Source organism: Lycorma delicatula, chromosome 1 (genome assembly GCF_047948215.1).
Source record: "Lycorma delicatula isolate Av1 chromosome 1, ASM4794821v1, whole genome shotgun sequence".
Lineage (NCBI taxonomy): Eukaryota > Metazoa > Arthropoda > Insecta > Hemiptera > Fulgoridae > Lycorma > Lycorma delicatula.
In genome coordinates this window covers 264,576,311-264,593,646 of record NC_134455.1, presented here as the reverse complement: position 1 = coordinate 264,593,646, position 17,336 = coordinate 264,576,311, and the positions used below count along the sequence as shown (strand labels likewise).

The 17,336-nt window shown below is 28.8% G+C and overlaps 1 protein-coding gene across 1 annotated transcript in view; it reads left to right on the top strand.

The window, feature by feature from the left end:
* The window catches only part of SdhA (succinate dehydrogenase, subunit A (flavoprotein)), a 79,576-nt gene that overhangs the window by 47,452 nt on the left and 14,788 nt on the right, over positions 1-17,336 (top strand). Inside the window, exons 6-9 of the mRNA XM_075376766.1 lie at positions 1,209-1,347; positions 3,958-4,126; positions 11,242-11,437; positions 12,852-13,049. Of these exons, the coding sequence (XP_075232881.1) occupies positions 1,209-1,347; positions 3,958-4,126; positions 11,242-11,437; positions 12,852-13,049 (702 nt within the window). The remainder of the gene's footprint in view (positions 1-1,208; positions 1,348-3,957; positions 4,127-11,241; positions 11,438-12,851; positions 13,050-17,336) is intronic.

The window sequence follows — 17,336 nt, the reverse complement described above, 5'->3', positions numbered from 1 at the left end:
TGTTTACATTATTTGTAGCTAATAAAAAATTTCATATTATAGATATTTAATTTTCAAATAGTTTGGAGTCTTTTTTCCGTCTCAGATTAGCTCACTGGCATGTTCTGACCTGACATTGCTACCTCAATCTTTTTATTTTTTTACTTGAGATTATAAGTTTAGTAATATAACTTTAGTATATAAAGTTTCATATTATAAGATCAATACTGTACTTGATCGTACATCTCTGCTAGGTGTTTTGTGTATTCCCTTTGATAAGAAGCATTCATTTCATTTTTTGAGTAGACATTTAGATAATTCCTAATTTTTCATTATCTTAATCTTGTGTGAATAACCCTTTCGGTTTCTTAAAAAGAAATCTTAAGTGGTTGAATTTTACATGAAACTTTCATTATCCAGATCTCACATTCATAAAGAAGCTTTATTACTCCTGTTATCTTTTAAATTTTAAAATAGGCATTCTATGCTTTAATTAGGCTTTATTTATAATTTTTTTTTTCAAATTATTTACTCTAATATAAATCTGTACACTTTTTGATTTATAATATCCTTCTGCTGATAAAAATATTTTTTTTTTTTAGGGTGTGGTTTCTATCAATAATGTTAAAGTTAAGTATGTCTAATCTGTTTAGACAACATTTTGTAAATCTCTTTTACAGTTTCTTAGGGCTGTCAGTTTATATTCAAGCTTTTGAATTACTATATTGAGTTTCAGCTATTCAAGCCAGTTGAATTAAAGCTAAGTTGGCGTTATTTATTATTTTGAGATATATAATGTGATATATCTTTCTCTATTATAACAAATATATAGTGTCTGGGTGACAACGCAGAAGTGATTTTCACCCAGAAGAAAAGAAAATGTAAATCTATTGCAGTGAATAGCAGTCCTAACACCAAACTTATCCTGTGCTATAAAACTGCATCCTAGAGAATCTTGGATTACTACTAACTTCTAAAAGCATTGAAAAAAGGATTTGAAAGTGTATGTGGTTTTTTGACAGATTAAAAGTGATTTAAAACAAATTACTTGCAAGTTGAAATAGTAATACAAGAATGAACTGTTAAACACGAATATAAGTAATAGTAATAAAGTTTATTTCAATTTAAATATGTAAATTTGGATTACATGTATGAAAGAGTGAATGTGTGTTCTGTTCATATTCATTGTTTTACATTTTTAGTATAACTATTGGTATTAATTTGCTTAGGTTATTGCTACAGGAGGTTACGGTAGAACGTTTTTCTCATGTACATCAGCACATACTTCAACAGGTGATGGAACAGCCATGGCTACTAGAGCGGGTCTCTATAATGAGGATTTAGAATTTGTACAATTCCATCCTACAGGTATAATAACAAAATTACTTGGTTTTAGAAATTAATTGTGAATAAGTAATATGGCAAATATTAAAAAAATTATAAAATAAGGTGATTAAAATCTTCTGAAATTCGGTTAATATATATTGAAAAAAATCTGATATGAACACCACACGACTTCCTTGTATGCCTATTAAATTACATATACATGTATTTTTAAAATGAAAACTACATTAAATTTTATTTCATTTATAACTTCTGATATTTTTTAATAATTTTTTTTTTTATTGTTATGAATTATCATAATTGTTTTTACAATCAGAGGGTAATTATTAATAAATCAATTTTATTTGGCAATAACTCTGGAGCCAATGAAAATAAGTACCACTTATGATATATCAATGAAAAGCTCTCATTGAGAGCTTTTTACTGCAGTTAAGATGCTCAAAATCCAATTATTATTTATTTTTTTTTTATTGGATTTTGGTCTTTTTTGGACACTTTGATTGCAATTGAAAGAGGAGGTGCACAACTAGATGTTACCCCAGTCCTAAATCCAAAATTTCAACATCCTATGGCTAATCGTTTCTGAGTTGAAAATAGTCAAAATGGATTCAGGGATGATCAAGATTGATATTTCCATTGAAATCTGAAAACCAAAATTTTTCGCAATCAACAATACTTTCTTTACTTCGTACAAGGAAGTAAAAATTACAAAAGAAACTGTTATTAACCTTGTCACTGTTGTCATTTTAGGCACTTTTGATTTGATTTGATTTGCTATCTTGGAAAATGTGTTCTGTTAACAAAATTTAAATGTTTATTTTAACATTTAAATTTTGTTTACATTTTGAACACTACCATGCAGTGTTCTAAAATGAGAAAAGTATTTTAAGAAGCACTTTGTAAAAAGCAGTAAGTTGCCTAATTTTCAGGTAGATGCTGAAGTTTATATTTTTTGCAGGAATAATGGTGTATGACGTTATAAATAGTATATTAGTCGAGATTGTAATTTTAACCTTTAAAAGATTTTTATAAAAGTTAAGTTTTACAAAACTATTTATAAACATTTGTAATTTATAAAAAAGCTTGATGTTGAAGTGAAATCATTGTCTTTCTATAGATATTGTCTTATCTAACTTTTTTGTTGATATACAAACAGTTGATGGAATATGTGGATAACAGTTGCCTATAATATACTTTGTAACATATTTACATAATGCCATAACATTTGCATGGTATATAGATGAACCTTTCTTTTTATAATTATGAGTTAATAAAAGAAAACTTATTTGGTGAATGGAGAATTTTCAACATTCTACTTATATTTAGCCGCATGCATTCATTTTGTTAAAAGCTAAAGTGCGAGTGCTGGTTTTAACATGACCAAATATTTTCCACAAATTTTTTTTTTTTATATCAACTTCTTGTCACTGGTCACTACGTCACTGGTTTTTGACTGTTCTCATTTTTTTTTTATTCTAAGTGGTTTTTTTTTTAATAGTGGTTTCTTAGCATATGCTTTAATAAACAGATGTCCAGCATTAACTACATAGTAAATAACTTTCAAGTTATTCTATAGTAGGTAGAAAGCCTAGTAAACAGCATTTCATTTTGCTGTAATGGTATATCTTATGGCTACAGTTGCCAGATTTAACTGCTTTTCTTTTTTGCTTTCCCAGTAACCCCTCTCTACACTGATTGCCTTGGTGGCTCAGATGGTAAAGAGGTATTTATAAGTACCATAATTATGAAATATGTTGGCTGGTGCTGTTGGGAGTGTGTGTGGTTTGTGTCTTGAGTGGAAGAGCATCCAACACTCTAAAATACACAACTATCCAATATTCTCTTCAACCATATTATTGATTACATCCATGTATGTGTATTAACTATTATGACAACACATCTGATCAAGACTGCTGTCCATTAGACTACTTTTGTCGTATAAGTTTTACTAATACTATAGAAGCTGTTATCTTGTTCAACCAGCTTTGTGGCTCTGGACAACAAAATTTATGTACACGAATGAGGTATGATTCCTTCTCATTCTAGCTGGACTACTCTTAAGTGTAATAGAACACTTGTAAAGTATAAGTGAATGCTCACACAACTGTGAGTTCACTTTAATGATGAGTTTAATGATGTGAGTTATTTGTAATTATGTGATATGATTGGAACTGTAAGTGTAGGTTTTTTTGACTGATTCATGTGATTTCTCATTAGTGTTCTTATCTTGTAGATTTTGTGTTTTCATCACCAATACTGTACGTTCACTGGTATAGATCAGTACCCAAATTTCAGAACTCCACATTCAATAAAACTTTATCACACTGTGTATGGTAAGGATCCTCTCAGCAGATGTACAGTTTATGCTTGACACCAAAATCTCTTGTTGAATCTAGTTGTTTGACATGAAACATCACTAGAGTTTGAAAAAAAGTAAGGGAGAGCTTTGTGCTTCTTGTAAATCTGGTATTTTGGAAATGATTTTAGTGTTGTAAACATTTGAACTTGAAAACTAACAACATGATATAGTACAAAGAGTACTATAGGACATACTATAGTACATAGTCTGGCATATGGTCTGGTCTTTTTATTTTAATTTCAGTTTTTTTATAATTTGATTCATCTGGATTGCAGGTATTTATGGTGCTGGTTGTTTAATCACTGAAGGTTGTAGAGGAGAGGGTGGTTATCTTGTAAATAGTGAGGGTGAGAGATTCATGGAGAGATATGCACCAACAGCAAAGGACTTGGCTTCAAGAGATGTAGTTTCACGTGCTATGACTATTGAAATTAGAGAGGGCAGGTAGGTTCATTGATCTGCTTTCACATGAGTATTACTACTGGAAGTAGGAATGAATAATTTTATAATTAACTGTGAAGTTTTTCTCTCTTAATTGTATTAATTTTCATACATTTTTTTCTCAAATTTAATGTTTATTTTATATTTTTGTTACTCTTTTTTATGTGCAGCATACTAGTATGGTTGATTTTTTTTTTGCTGATTAGATTATGCTCTTACCTTAATAAATTAAACATTCAATTTTAAAAAATTACTTTTTTGTAGTAGAGATAAAAAGAAGCAAACTTGTTCTGTCAGTTATTTGTTTTGTCACTTAACTGTTGCTGTTAGATATTATCCATTTGATTTTCATGAACGTAGTTGGGGTTTAGCTATTGATCTCCTTCACTTTCTTTGGGGGTTTGACGTACGTTTTTCAATTTAACCATTTATTAACATCACAAAATAGTCTTCAGTTTTATTATTTTTTTTTTTACTTGTATTAAACATTTGTTAATATTATAATAAATTATATACCATTTGAAGGAGGGTCAAAAAATTGTTATTATTAAAAAAAAACTGGGCAACAAAGTTGTTACTTTCTTGGCAGTATTTATTTTTAATAGTGGAAAAATAATGATATATAAAAAATTAAAAAAAAAAAGTCAATAACTGATTAGCTTTTCCACTCTCAATATTGCCACCAGTATTTTTTTGGGTCTCTTGCACAATTACTATGCACAAGACAGAAAAAATTTCATTAAAAAATTGCAATAAATAAAAAAAAAAGCTGTATTGATTTTTGAGGGCAAATTAAAAAAAAATGGTAAAATTTGTATGCATCTGTTGAGCTTTTAATATAAAGTTGGGTTATGTTTGCAAAATTTTGAGAATTGACCCCCAAAGAAACTACCTCACCCCCTGGAGATATTGACCCCAATTGTTTACCAACAAATTGCCCCATATATCCAAGTCTCTGTGCCAAATTTCAGAGTTAACTAAATTTCAAACAAGCGTGCACATGTACATTATATGTAATGACAATGTAGTCTTATATTATGATTGGTATTATTTGTGTGTACAAACATTACCTTCAATTTTTTTGTTTACAAATTTTTATTATTAAAAAAAAAAACAGAGACCCATGAGATTGCTTTGTTCTATATTCATCATAATTAATACCAGTTTTTGATTAATATTTTCTAAAGGTAAGCATGATAGAAATAACCTTTTTGAGACCTTATCTTCAGAATTATTTTAAGTAATCCTAACTTAAATTGCATCACAAGAAAGAAAATATACTGTAATGTTGGAATGAGTAAGTTATTTTGTTGACTGTAATCATGAGTCACTTGATAGTTGAGATTTGGGTCAACATTTCAATGCAGCTAAACCATTTGGAAAAAATCTAGTTTGTTGATAGATAATCAGTTTGATTTGCCCTTTTAAGAAAGGGAATGTAAGCCTGTTAGATAAATTACAGAGTGAATCAAAAGTTTGGAAACTCCTCAACTTTAAAACAGTAGGTATCTGTCAATAAGTTATCAGTCAACTACTTTACCTTTTGACAAGAAATAAATTTCAACTCTTCTTGGCAGGTGGGGAGAAGGGGTTTAACTCATATATTTTAACTTAAATATTTTAACTCCCTTTGTGTGATACATCATTTGAAAGTCTCTTTTAAGTCAAGAAGAATGGTATAGATAAAAATGGCGGTGGGATAAAATTTGGATTTTGAAAACTGATGAAAAATTTTGAAAAATGAAATTTAATCTAATTTTACTAAATTTATTTTAAAAGTAACACAAAAATTGTTTGTTACATTTTTAATGGGTAAATAAATAATATGCATTTGATAAATAATAATCATTGATGGTCATTTACCTTTGTTGCATAAGCGAAGTATACTTCGTTATGTAATATTCCACTTAGTGTTTCATTACCATACTGTTATGAGAGAATTTATTGTGATCGGTTGGCTAATTGATTTTGTATACCTTTACCATATTTGTTAGCCTCTTTGTTATTTAGCTTTTTTGCAATTGTTTTTTACTAAATTAATTTTTTCTATGCTACCTCCTAACATTGTTATATCAACATTTCACTTAGTGAACAGGAGGTGGTCACACTTTTAATGATAAGGGACTTTGGCGAGAGTTAGGTCATTATGAAGTTTGTGAATTATTCAAAGCAACATTTAACTCTATTTAAAAAGGGAGAGTATGAAAAATCATCGAATGATTTAAAGAAACAGAGAGCATTAATTATAAGAGGAAAAATTGTCAATTATGCAAGACTCAAAGAGCAGTATGAGAATATAACGTTAACAAGAGCAGTATGAGAATATAACGTTAACAAGAGCAGTATGAGAATATAACGTTAACAATGTAAAATTTCAGACAATGTAATAAATTCAGACAATGATCATGGTTGGTCAATAATCCATACTGGTATCATGAGGCACATTTGCAGTATCCAGTCAATATACAAGCAGGTATTTTTGGTGAATAATTGATAGGGCCTATATTTATTGATGAAATTTTAAACGCAGTGAAGTATGAGCCTTTGTTGTTTCTCAATGATATCATTCGAAACATTTAAAATGTTGTTAGCACCAACCTCCAAAACATTTGGTTTCAACAAGACTGTGCCCTGCCTCATTTTGGTCTTCAGGCATTTGAAATTGTAAATGCATTTTTTCTTTGAAGGTGGATTAGCCAAAGGGATCAAATAAAATGGCCATCAAGATCAGCCGACTTATCAGATTACTTTCTATGGAGCCACTTAAAAAGTATTGTTTATCCATAATAAATCCCAAGATATTAATAATTTACAAAGAAGAATTCAAGAATCAGCACAAAATATCACTAGGGAATCATTGAATAATGCAGATCATTTTATAACAGACTAGCATACTGTAAAACAACAGGAGGAAGTTTTGAACATTTATTAAAATGAAATATAAGTAAATAAGAAAACATTAATGCTAAATAATTTTTTTAAAAATAAATTTATTCAATATCACATTTTTATTTGTGATTTAACAGTTCCTTAAAATATCAAAATCTAAACTTTATCCTGCTGCCATTTTGAGTACAGACATCATACTAACTTTTTATTTATACCATTTTTCTTGTCTTAGAGAACTTTAAAAGAAGTATCGCAAAAAGGCTGCTACCATTTAAAATATTTAAGTTACATACAACCTTTGTGCCACCTCTCAAGGCATTGAATCTCTATTTCTCAACAAAAATGGTCTACAGATACCTTATTCTGAAAGTTAGCAGTCTGGAATATTACTTTTGATTCACTTTGCATACCATGGCAACAAACCCTACAAATTTATTTCAAATGAGCTGCGTCAAGTTATAAATTTGACCAGTAAAATTGACTAAAGCTTCTCATTCTACTCCGCACTAATTAGTTGTATAGGAAAACTTCCTCCATTTTATTCCTTGTTAAGTATGTTTTATGTGCACTAATTTTTTGTAGTTAACTAATCCTTGATGCCTTGACATTCCTGTCCACATCTGAGTCATCTGGTTTTCTCTTTTGACTCTGAACTTGAAACTTGCAAGTTTCCATTGCAAAAAACAATAATTAACCATCTAATGTTTTTTTCCTACATAAAATGGATTCTTCTTTTTTTGGGTGTCACTTCTCCAAATTGAAAAGTTAAGCTGTTTCCGGAGTTATTTCTGACTATTTTCTTTTAAATTTTATCCATGTAATTAATAAATAGTATTAATCTAGTATGTAATTTTAATAAATAACAGTATTTATCTTTACTTCTTAATGCTAGAAAAATTAAAGATTTGCTATGAACTATCAGATTTTCATCATGTAAATATGTTACAGCATATTAACATATGCTGTATGTTACAGCGACATTAATATGTTATATAAATACTATTTATGGCATATATTCTGCAGCCGTAGGTTTTCTCTGCAAATTTTTTTTTGTCTTCAGTCATTTGACTTGTTTGATGCAGCTCTCTAAGATTCCCTATCTAGTGCTAGCTAGTCGTTTCATTTCAGTATATACCCCCTACATCCTACATCCCTAACAATTTGTTTTACATATTCCAAACATTGCCAGCCTACACAATTTTTTCCTTCTACTTGTCCCTCCAGTATTAAAGCGACTATTCCAGGATGCCTTAATATATGGCCTATAAGTCTGTCTCTTCTTTTAATTACATTTTTCCAAATGCTTCTTTCTTCATCTATTTGCCGCAACACCTCTTCATTTGTCGCTTTATCCACCCATCTGATTTTTAAAATTCTCCTATAGCACCACATTTCAAAAGCTTCTAATCTTTTCTTCTCAGATACTCCAATCGCCCAAGTTTCACTTCCATATAAAGCGACACTCCAAACATATATACTTTCGAAAATCTCTTCCTGACATTTAAATTAACTTTTGATGTAAACAAATTATATTTCATACTGAATGCTCGTTTCGCTTGTGCTATTCGGCATTTTATATCGCTCCTGCTTCGTCCATCTTTAGTAATTCTACTTCCCAAATAACAAAATTCTTCTACCTCCGTAATCTTTTTTCCTCCTATTTTCACATTCAGTGGTCAGTTGTTATTTCTACTACATTTCATTACTTTCATTTTGTTCTTGTTTATTTTCATGCGATAGTTCTTGCGTAGGACTTCATCCATGCCATTCATTGTTTCTTCTAAATCCTTTTTACTGTCAGCTAGAATTACTATATCATCAGCAAATTGCAGCATCTTTATTTTTTCACCTTGTACTGTTTCTCCGAATCTAAATTGTTCTTTGACATCATTAACTGCTAGTTCTATGTAAAGATTAAAAAGTAACAGGGATTGGGAACATCCTTGTCAGACTCTCTTTCTTATTATAGCTTCTTTCTTATGTTCTTCAGTTATTACTGTTGGTGTTTGGTTCCTGATTTTTTTTAAAATGCTGAACATTTTATTCCAGTCTACGTTATCGAATTCCTTTTCTAGGTCTATAAATGCCAAGTATGTTGGTTTGTTTTTCTTTAATCTACTTCTACTATTAATCTGAGTGCTAAAATTGCTTGTCCCTATACTTTTCCTGAAACCAAATTGGTCTTCTCCTAACATTTCTTCCACTCTCCTCTCAATTCTTCTGTATAGAATTCTAGTTAAGATTTTTGATGCATGACTAGTTAAACTAATTGTTCTGTATTATTCACATTTATCCGCTCCTGTTTACTTTGGTATCATGACTATAACACTTTTTTTGAAGTCTGACTGAACTTCCCCTTTTTTATAAATATTACACACCAGTTTGTGTAATCTCAATTGCTTCCTCACCTGCACTGCGCAGTAATTTTACAGGTATTCCATCTATTCCAGGACCCTTTCTGCCATTGAAATCTTTTAATGCTCTCTTATAAAATTAAATAAAAATATTTTAAGACACTTTATAATGTCGCTTATTAAAATAAATTACTGCATCCCTTTCATTGATTTTTAATTTGTATTTTATTCATAATTAGAACAGATTGACCATAATTCCCTTGTTTCAGAATTATACTCTCATTATTTTTATATACTTCTGATAATAAAGCATCTTGGGGATTATATCTGTGAACAGCCTTTTAAAAATTATTTAAGAAAAAGATTCTTATGATAAGCCAGAATAAACAATTTATGTACTTTATTAAATTTCAAATATAATTTTCACATGGGGTTTATCCATTTATTATTAAACTACATAATTGTTTTTATATAAAATGGCATGGCATTGAGATACGTAAAGTTTCCTTAAAAAGAGGATTTTTTTTTTGGTTTGTTTAATAGTGTGTGATTGCTATTTCAGATTGAACAGTTTCTTAACAAGTCTCATATTTGACTTTTTTTCAATTATCAGTCATTTGCTATTCTCCATTATTTTGTGTTCTGTACAATCTTTGGCATCAGCATAATTATTACATTGTATGCATGAGCTACCTATTTCTTAAATTCCTCAGTCTTCCTTTACTGCATGACCCAGCAACAGACTTTATTGATACAACAGAGTTTGTGGCAGAATTTAAGATTCTTGAAAAACTTGATATCTCTTCTGTTTTCGTCTTAAGATCTCTTATTTCATATTTTAACATCCTGTAACACCTCATTTCAAAGAACTTTATTATTTTTTCTTTTTGCAGTTCCTGTTGCTACTTTGCTACACTCCATGCAAATACTTTTTAGAAAATTTTTCTTAATTCTTAAATTTATGTTTATAATAGCTGATGTATATTCTAAGTTAATCTTCCTGGCTTGGAGCCAGTGTTTACTGTACTTGATCCTTTACAATTTTACTCCATGTATTAAAGAAAAAACTGTTCCTTCTGGTGTATTATGTTCACCTATCTTATTATTAATTCCTCATTATACTAATTTTTGTCATATTTCATTACCTTTGTGTTTTGCTCTTTTCAGATTGAAATTCTCCCTTAGCTAAAATTTCATACCATTAAGAATTTTAACTCATATTTTTTGTTTCTGCCTATAGAAAAATGTCTAGTGAATTGTGTAACACCTTCATTTTCCCCCTTAATAGCTGCTTTGTTTTCACATTTGTCCACTTTCAGAATTGCTTAATATCTGTATCTTAAAATGATACATATGAATCTGTGAATATAACACATATTATTTACATGTAAGAAATTAATGTGAGTTACGTTGACTGTTGTAATAGAAAAGTATTTAATATTTGACCCTGATGATGACTTTTTTTCTTATTTAAATGGAATTGATTGTTTTGGTTATTACATTATCTACTTTGTTAACCAACAACATGCAATTAACTATTCATAGAAAAAACAGCCAGTTTGTTTGACCTTAGATGTGTCTGTGTGCACACGCAAGTGATCTGTTGTAACGAATTTGATTTGGTCGGTCTTCTTTTTGCCTATTTCTATTTTTTACATTAATTTACCAAATGTCTGTAGTGTTATGCATTTGAGGTGTTATGCTAACATTTGAGATGTTACATGCATCAGGTTATAAAGGCTGCAGTCTGTTCTAATGTGGAATTTGTTTAAAAAGAATCTATCTTGAAAAAATTCCTTAAAATTTATTGATCAAATTAAAATTAATTTTATTGAAAATTACTGTTAAGATTTTAATTTTAATTTTGTTTCACAGAGGAGTAGGACCTGAGAAGGATCATGTTTACTTACAGTTACATCATTTGCCTCCTGAACAGCTTCATAGTAGGTTACCTGGTATATCTGAGACAGCCATGATATTTGCTGGAGTTGATGTTACTAGAGAGCCAATTCCAGTACTGCCCACTGTGCATTACAATATGGGTGGTATTCCAACAAACTACAAAGCACAGGTAGATGAAATTGTGCTATAGAGTTACAATTATCCGATTCATACTAATTTCATTCAGAAGATTGATTGTTCAATATTCATAATGATTGTTTCTGACTGATGTAGAAAAATAAATAAAAACTGACAATGTAAAAAAAAAAAGTATGATGTATAAAGTTATTTTAAAATTAACAAAAAGAATGCTCAAAAACTGCTTACAAAAAGTAGAAATCTATAAATTTAAATCTATAAACCTTCTTTCTTAACACCTTTATAAGGTGTTCTGTGCTTGAAATCACTGATTCACTTCTGTTTAGCTATTTGAAGATTTAAACCTTATTTTCATGTTTTTAAAAATGAGACATGTATAGGTAGTAAAGTTTGTGCCAAAGTTTTTCTTAACTGATCTTACAGGTGTATCACTCATTGATCTATTGGATATATTAAAAATTATGAAAACATTTAAAAAAAACAATTGTTACTTATGATTAATCCCAAAATTTATGTTCAGATTTCACAGTTGAAGACCAAAACATTCTCAATCCCTAAAAACATGGTGCAGCTGCAACAATGTCAAGACGATTTTTTTTTTATATAAGAAAATAATACATCATGAATGCTGTACTCTACTAAATGAAACAATAAAAGAGTGTACTCTTCAAGTTTTACAGCATTTGAAGGAATCAGTACATTACAAATGGTCAGCACTGCATCAGACTGGCAAGTAAGACAAAGCAAAAAGTGGTCATGTATCGAACCTTGTGTGGCAATTTGTGAAGCTTCAAATTTTGCCGACTTACTACTTTTTTAGGGATGAAAATACATTTTTTGTAAAAAAAAAAAATGACAAATCTAAGTGGGATTTGAATTTGGAATCTTGAATGAAAGTATAGAAGAAACATTTTGTCAAAGAAGTCTGTAAAAAAGATAAGATTATTGCAGACTATTTATTAATGTTTTTATTTTAGAACAATTTCAACAAATATTAGAAATTATGTTGTTTTGTCAAATTTGTTAGTAAATTCTCACGCATAAACTTTGTCTTATGTACATTTCTGATATTCAGTAAATGTCATTGATGAAATAAAAATTGTTTAGTGTTATTTGAATACATAAAGGGAAAAAAATAATTTAGGAAATAAATAAAAATACTCAAACTAACATGGTGACATGACTGTGTCAAGTAGTACTAAGAGCAGGATTAATAATCTTTAAGTTTGGTATTTGAAGTTAATTCAGTTAATAGTGATTCATTAGATGTATTTTTACTATAATTGATAGCTTATTATCATGTATTCATATTTTTGTTTATTTGAAGCCCTTTACATCTTTGTCAGGCTTTGAGATAAAGGTTAGACTGATATACTGTAGTCAATATATTTTTATAATGATATTGATTTATTTTTGTTTTAAATCCTTTAAAAAACTGTTCATAGGTTATAACATCTATCGATGGAGAAGATAAACTTGTTAAAGGTTTATATGCTTGTGGTGAATCTGGATGTTCCTCTGTGCATGGGGCCAATAGGCTTGGAGCTAATTCACTGTTAGATTTGGTTGTATTTGGAAGAGCTGTTGCTAAAACAATTGCTGAAGAGAATAAGCCAGGGGATCCAATTAAAGATATTCCTGAAGTGAGTATAGTAGTGCTAATTGCATAAACTTAAGAAAAAAAAAATTGTGATGTAAATGTGTAGAATGTCACATTCTGACATTTTTATTAACCTCTGTAAAGTCGAGTTACAGAGTTAATTTATACAACATTTTTAATAGATTAGTAAAACAATAATAATTAGCCTAATAGATTAGTAAAACATAACTCATTATATAAGCCAATTTTTGATCCTTTATTACTAACTATAACTTAGTCTCCAGTATTTATTCCAAATTATAACCTATAACTATAATTAGTTTTATAACTATCAGATTCATTATTGCACTATGATCATGACAAAGTTGATAAAATGCAGTTTTCCCCCTCTTTTTTCATTACCTTATTTCTTTATCCTTTTTTGTGTTAAATGTTCATACTCGAGGAAAAGTTACAGATTGTAATTATATATACTTCATTATGGAATGACAATATTATTAGATGAACAAAGCAATCTTAATTTTAGTTTTAATCACTGGATTTTTTTATAGGAGAATATACTGTATACTAAACAAATAAAAGTTTGTACTAAATGTGTATTATATTTTATTAAATAAAAACTACCAGGTGGATTATTAAAAACAATTTTTAAATATTTTTGTTATTTAGAGTGAAGGAGAATGAAAAATTATTAATTACAACAATGGTTTTACCAGTAATAAGTATTTTATTCAAAATAGTTAAATTATAGAGGAAAAACAATTTATATTTCAAAAATGTACTTTGTTAGCCACTAATTCATGAGGTGGGAAGGTTAGCTTGTTTACAACATTATACTGTTACATTGGAAACAGTGTCCAGTATTGCACTACAATCGTTAATAAAAAATTAATTTTTGAAATTATCTATCAATAGTCATCCTATTTAATAAATTATTCATTTTTTTTATAATTGAATTAAATAATTTATTATTTTTAACAATTTTAATTATAATTTTATCATACTTGAGTCTCCTCTTTTTTTATTAGAAATAATATAAAATTACTTTTTATAAATTATGTTTATATCAAATTTATTTATAATATATTAACATTCTATTTCCTTTGTTTATTAGGCTTGTTTTCAAAGTTTTGTTTTGTCTTATAGAACAATTAATTGTGATGTTTTATTTTTACTGTAGATACACTGGAAACAAAATTTTGTTTTTTGTTTAATGTATAATAGTGGAAGGAAAACGTGCACAAGTTCTACTAGTGCTGGACTCCCCCAACATCCTTTTTCTACAGTCACTGTTTCGGTCACTTTATTTTAATATGATTCTATTTTTGCTGTCCCACTTGCACAAGAAGCAATAACATTTAGTTTACCAAGTTGTATACTAAGTAACTGCATAACTTTAACTTTCAGGGCTCTACTAATGCCTTATATATGCGAATATGCCACAAATGTTTCAGATACTGAATCAGGTCCAACACACGTTTCATATTTTCATGACATCTTCATGTGAGCTGCATGAGCTAAAGGATAGATATTATTTCCAACATAAAGGACTGCTTTAAATTACGCTTTAAGGATCTACAAAAAGAGGCCATTCACCAGGGTGATGCATATGTCCCAAAGCTTCTAGTAAGATTACAAATTATTGCAGTAAATTAAGTCCTTGTATAAGTGAATTCTCACTGGCTGTCACAGAAAGCACTTATTGTAATGTTGTGTTTTCCATCCTTTCAGTTATGATGCAAGAATTTCTGCTCGATTCTTGGATAAATTTAGATCTTGAATGAGATCATTTAATTCTGACTGATTAAATTTAGTGTGTTTCAGTGTTTGTATTTTCTAAAAAGTCTGTGTTTCCTTTGTTCATCATCTGATAAATCTACACACCTTTCAACATAAACAGCTTCATCTTCGTCTAATTCCCATATTTTTGGTGGTAATAGAATTAAAAACTGGACTGTAAAGCATTAAGTCTTAACATCAGAGGGGATATCAGGATATTTAACAGTATGTCTAGTCTTAGCTGTTATCCCTGATATTTTCATTATACAAAAATAGCAGTCTGTGAAGTGAACCTTTTTGGTTCTCCAAACCACTGGAATTGCAAATGTCATGTGTTGAGATCCATTCATGAAGTGCAGTAAATGTGAGGAGCCCAAGATCTGTTATTTTGTCTTGAAAATATAGTTCATATGATTTTTTTTATTATTAAGAGTTATTCTTATCTGTGACTAATATTACCTCACCACAAATGTAGCAGAAACGGTCTGAATGGTTAATGCAACTGCATCTCATTTTTATTGAAACGTTCACCGCAATACACTCACCACATGTATCACAAAACTTTATACACATATTTATATAATGTATACATAATAAATCTTTACAGAAAAATAAAATCGCAAACTGGTAGGAAGAGTAGTTTTCTTAGCCAGCAAGATAGATTGTTTTTTATTTACATCCAGCATTGTCACCAAACAAAATTAATTTATGCTGCACAATGTGTGTCTAATAAGGTGATGTAATTACGTTTAGAAAAAGAATATGACGTGATTCATATGGGCATTATTTGTAATATTTTTAATTTTTGTATAAATAATACTTATTTTTCATGGTTATTTATCAATAAAAGTATTATAATTTATTTAGCAAATTAACTGCTCCAATAAGTAAAATAAATAATATATTACTAGCATTGTTCATGCACTTGTATTTGCTGGAAAATAGGAAGGCAGTTACAAAAAATCTGAGGCTGATAGGTAAATTCTGTCTTCATATTCGAATCAGCACTCAGAAATGTGTAAGCTTGACCAAATATTGGCCATGTAACAAAATCATTGTTGACCAGTGAAACATTTAGTGGTGGTGGGTTTAATATTATGCTTAGTGATCGTATGTTTGTAAATCAATGCTTATGAGTGAGTGTTTCTAATGAAAACTATGTTTCAAATCATTTCTTAATTATTGTTCTGAAATTAATTTTTTTAAGATTCGTATTATTCCTCTGCACTATTAAATTATATTTAAATTCTTTTAAATAAACCATCTAGTACAGAATATTGAGATAAGAGATCAATATTGAGATCCTCAGTCATGATTGAAATAACTTTCATGGGATCCCACATCCTCAGTCATGATTGATAATTCCATTATTGCATAATAAAAATCTAAAAATAAAATTATTAAAATAATGAAAATTTCATATTAATTTAAAATAATGCTTGCTCTATCTGTTGCAGTTTTTATAAGATTGTTTCCCTCGATCACCTGTCTGTTAATAATAAAATAAACAATCTGTGTGGAATTTATAAAATTAAATGTAATCATTGTGATTGTATTTGTATAGGAAAAACAAATAGATTCTTTAAAAATAGATTTCTTGAACATTATAAAAATTACAAAAATAATAAATTAGGTTTATCAAATATGGCAGATCATCTAATAAACAATATAAACATTGTATTTCTGATATTAGCACAAATTTAGAAATTTATTAAGATGACAGAAAATGAAGTATATTAAAATAAATATTACATATGTTAGTACAAACAAAATTTCAGTTTGATAAAACTGAAATTTATCAAACATCATCAAAATGTATCAACAGTGTATAAAAACTGTAACAGACAGCAGCACTCATTTAAATTAATAGGCAATTTTTATTATGTTAGTATTTTTATTTTTAGATTTTTAATATGCAATAACTGAATTATTTTGATCATGATTGAGGATGTGGAATTCTGCTGAAAGTACTTTCATGAAAAATTAAGGTAAGATAGGTCTTATCTCAATATTCTGTACTAGTAGGTTTATTTAATAGAATTAAAATATTTTGTAATTATTATAAATATGTATTTTATGAAAAAGTTAATAAATTATTTGCTAATAGTTTATTTTTATTAAGGACATTGGATGCAGTGTGGTGATGGAATTTTGAACAGGGAAAACGTAAATGCTAGTGTCATCTAAAGAGATGAAACTTCGGTGTGTAATTGTGGATAGAAGCAAATGGCAGATCATAGAATATCACTATGGTTTGTCACAATCAGTAAAATTCAAACGCAATTCTGTGCAAAAACATTCTCTTGAATTATTTCTGGAATTTTAAACACTTTTATGTGACTTGAGACTGCCTTGAAAAAGGTTCATTTTTAAATTATGTTTGATAGACAGAGACATTAAAACACCAAGGCATGTGTTTGACAGTCTTTAGAGTCAATATGGATTTTTATGCTAAAAAATTGGTAGAATTTAGGGGGGAAGTACATTGGGTTGTAGAGTAGGGTAAGTATAACTTATTTGTATGCGACTGGACAAAAGTTTTGTTAACTGG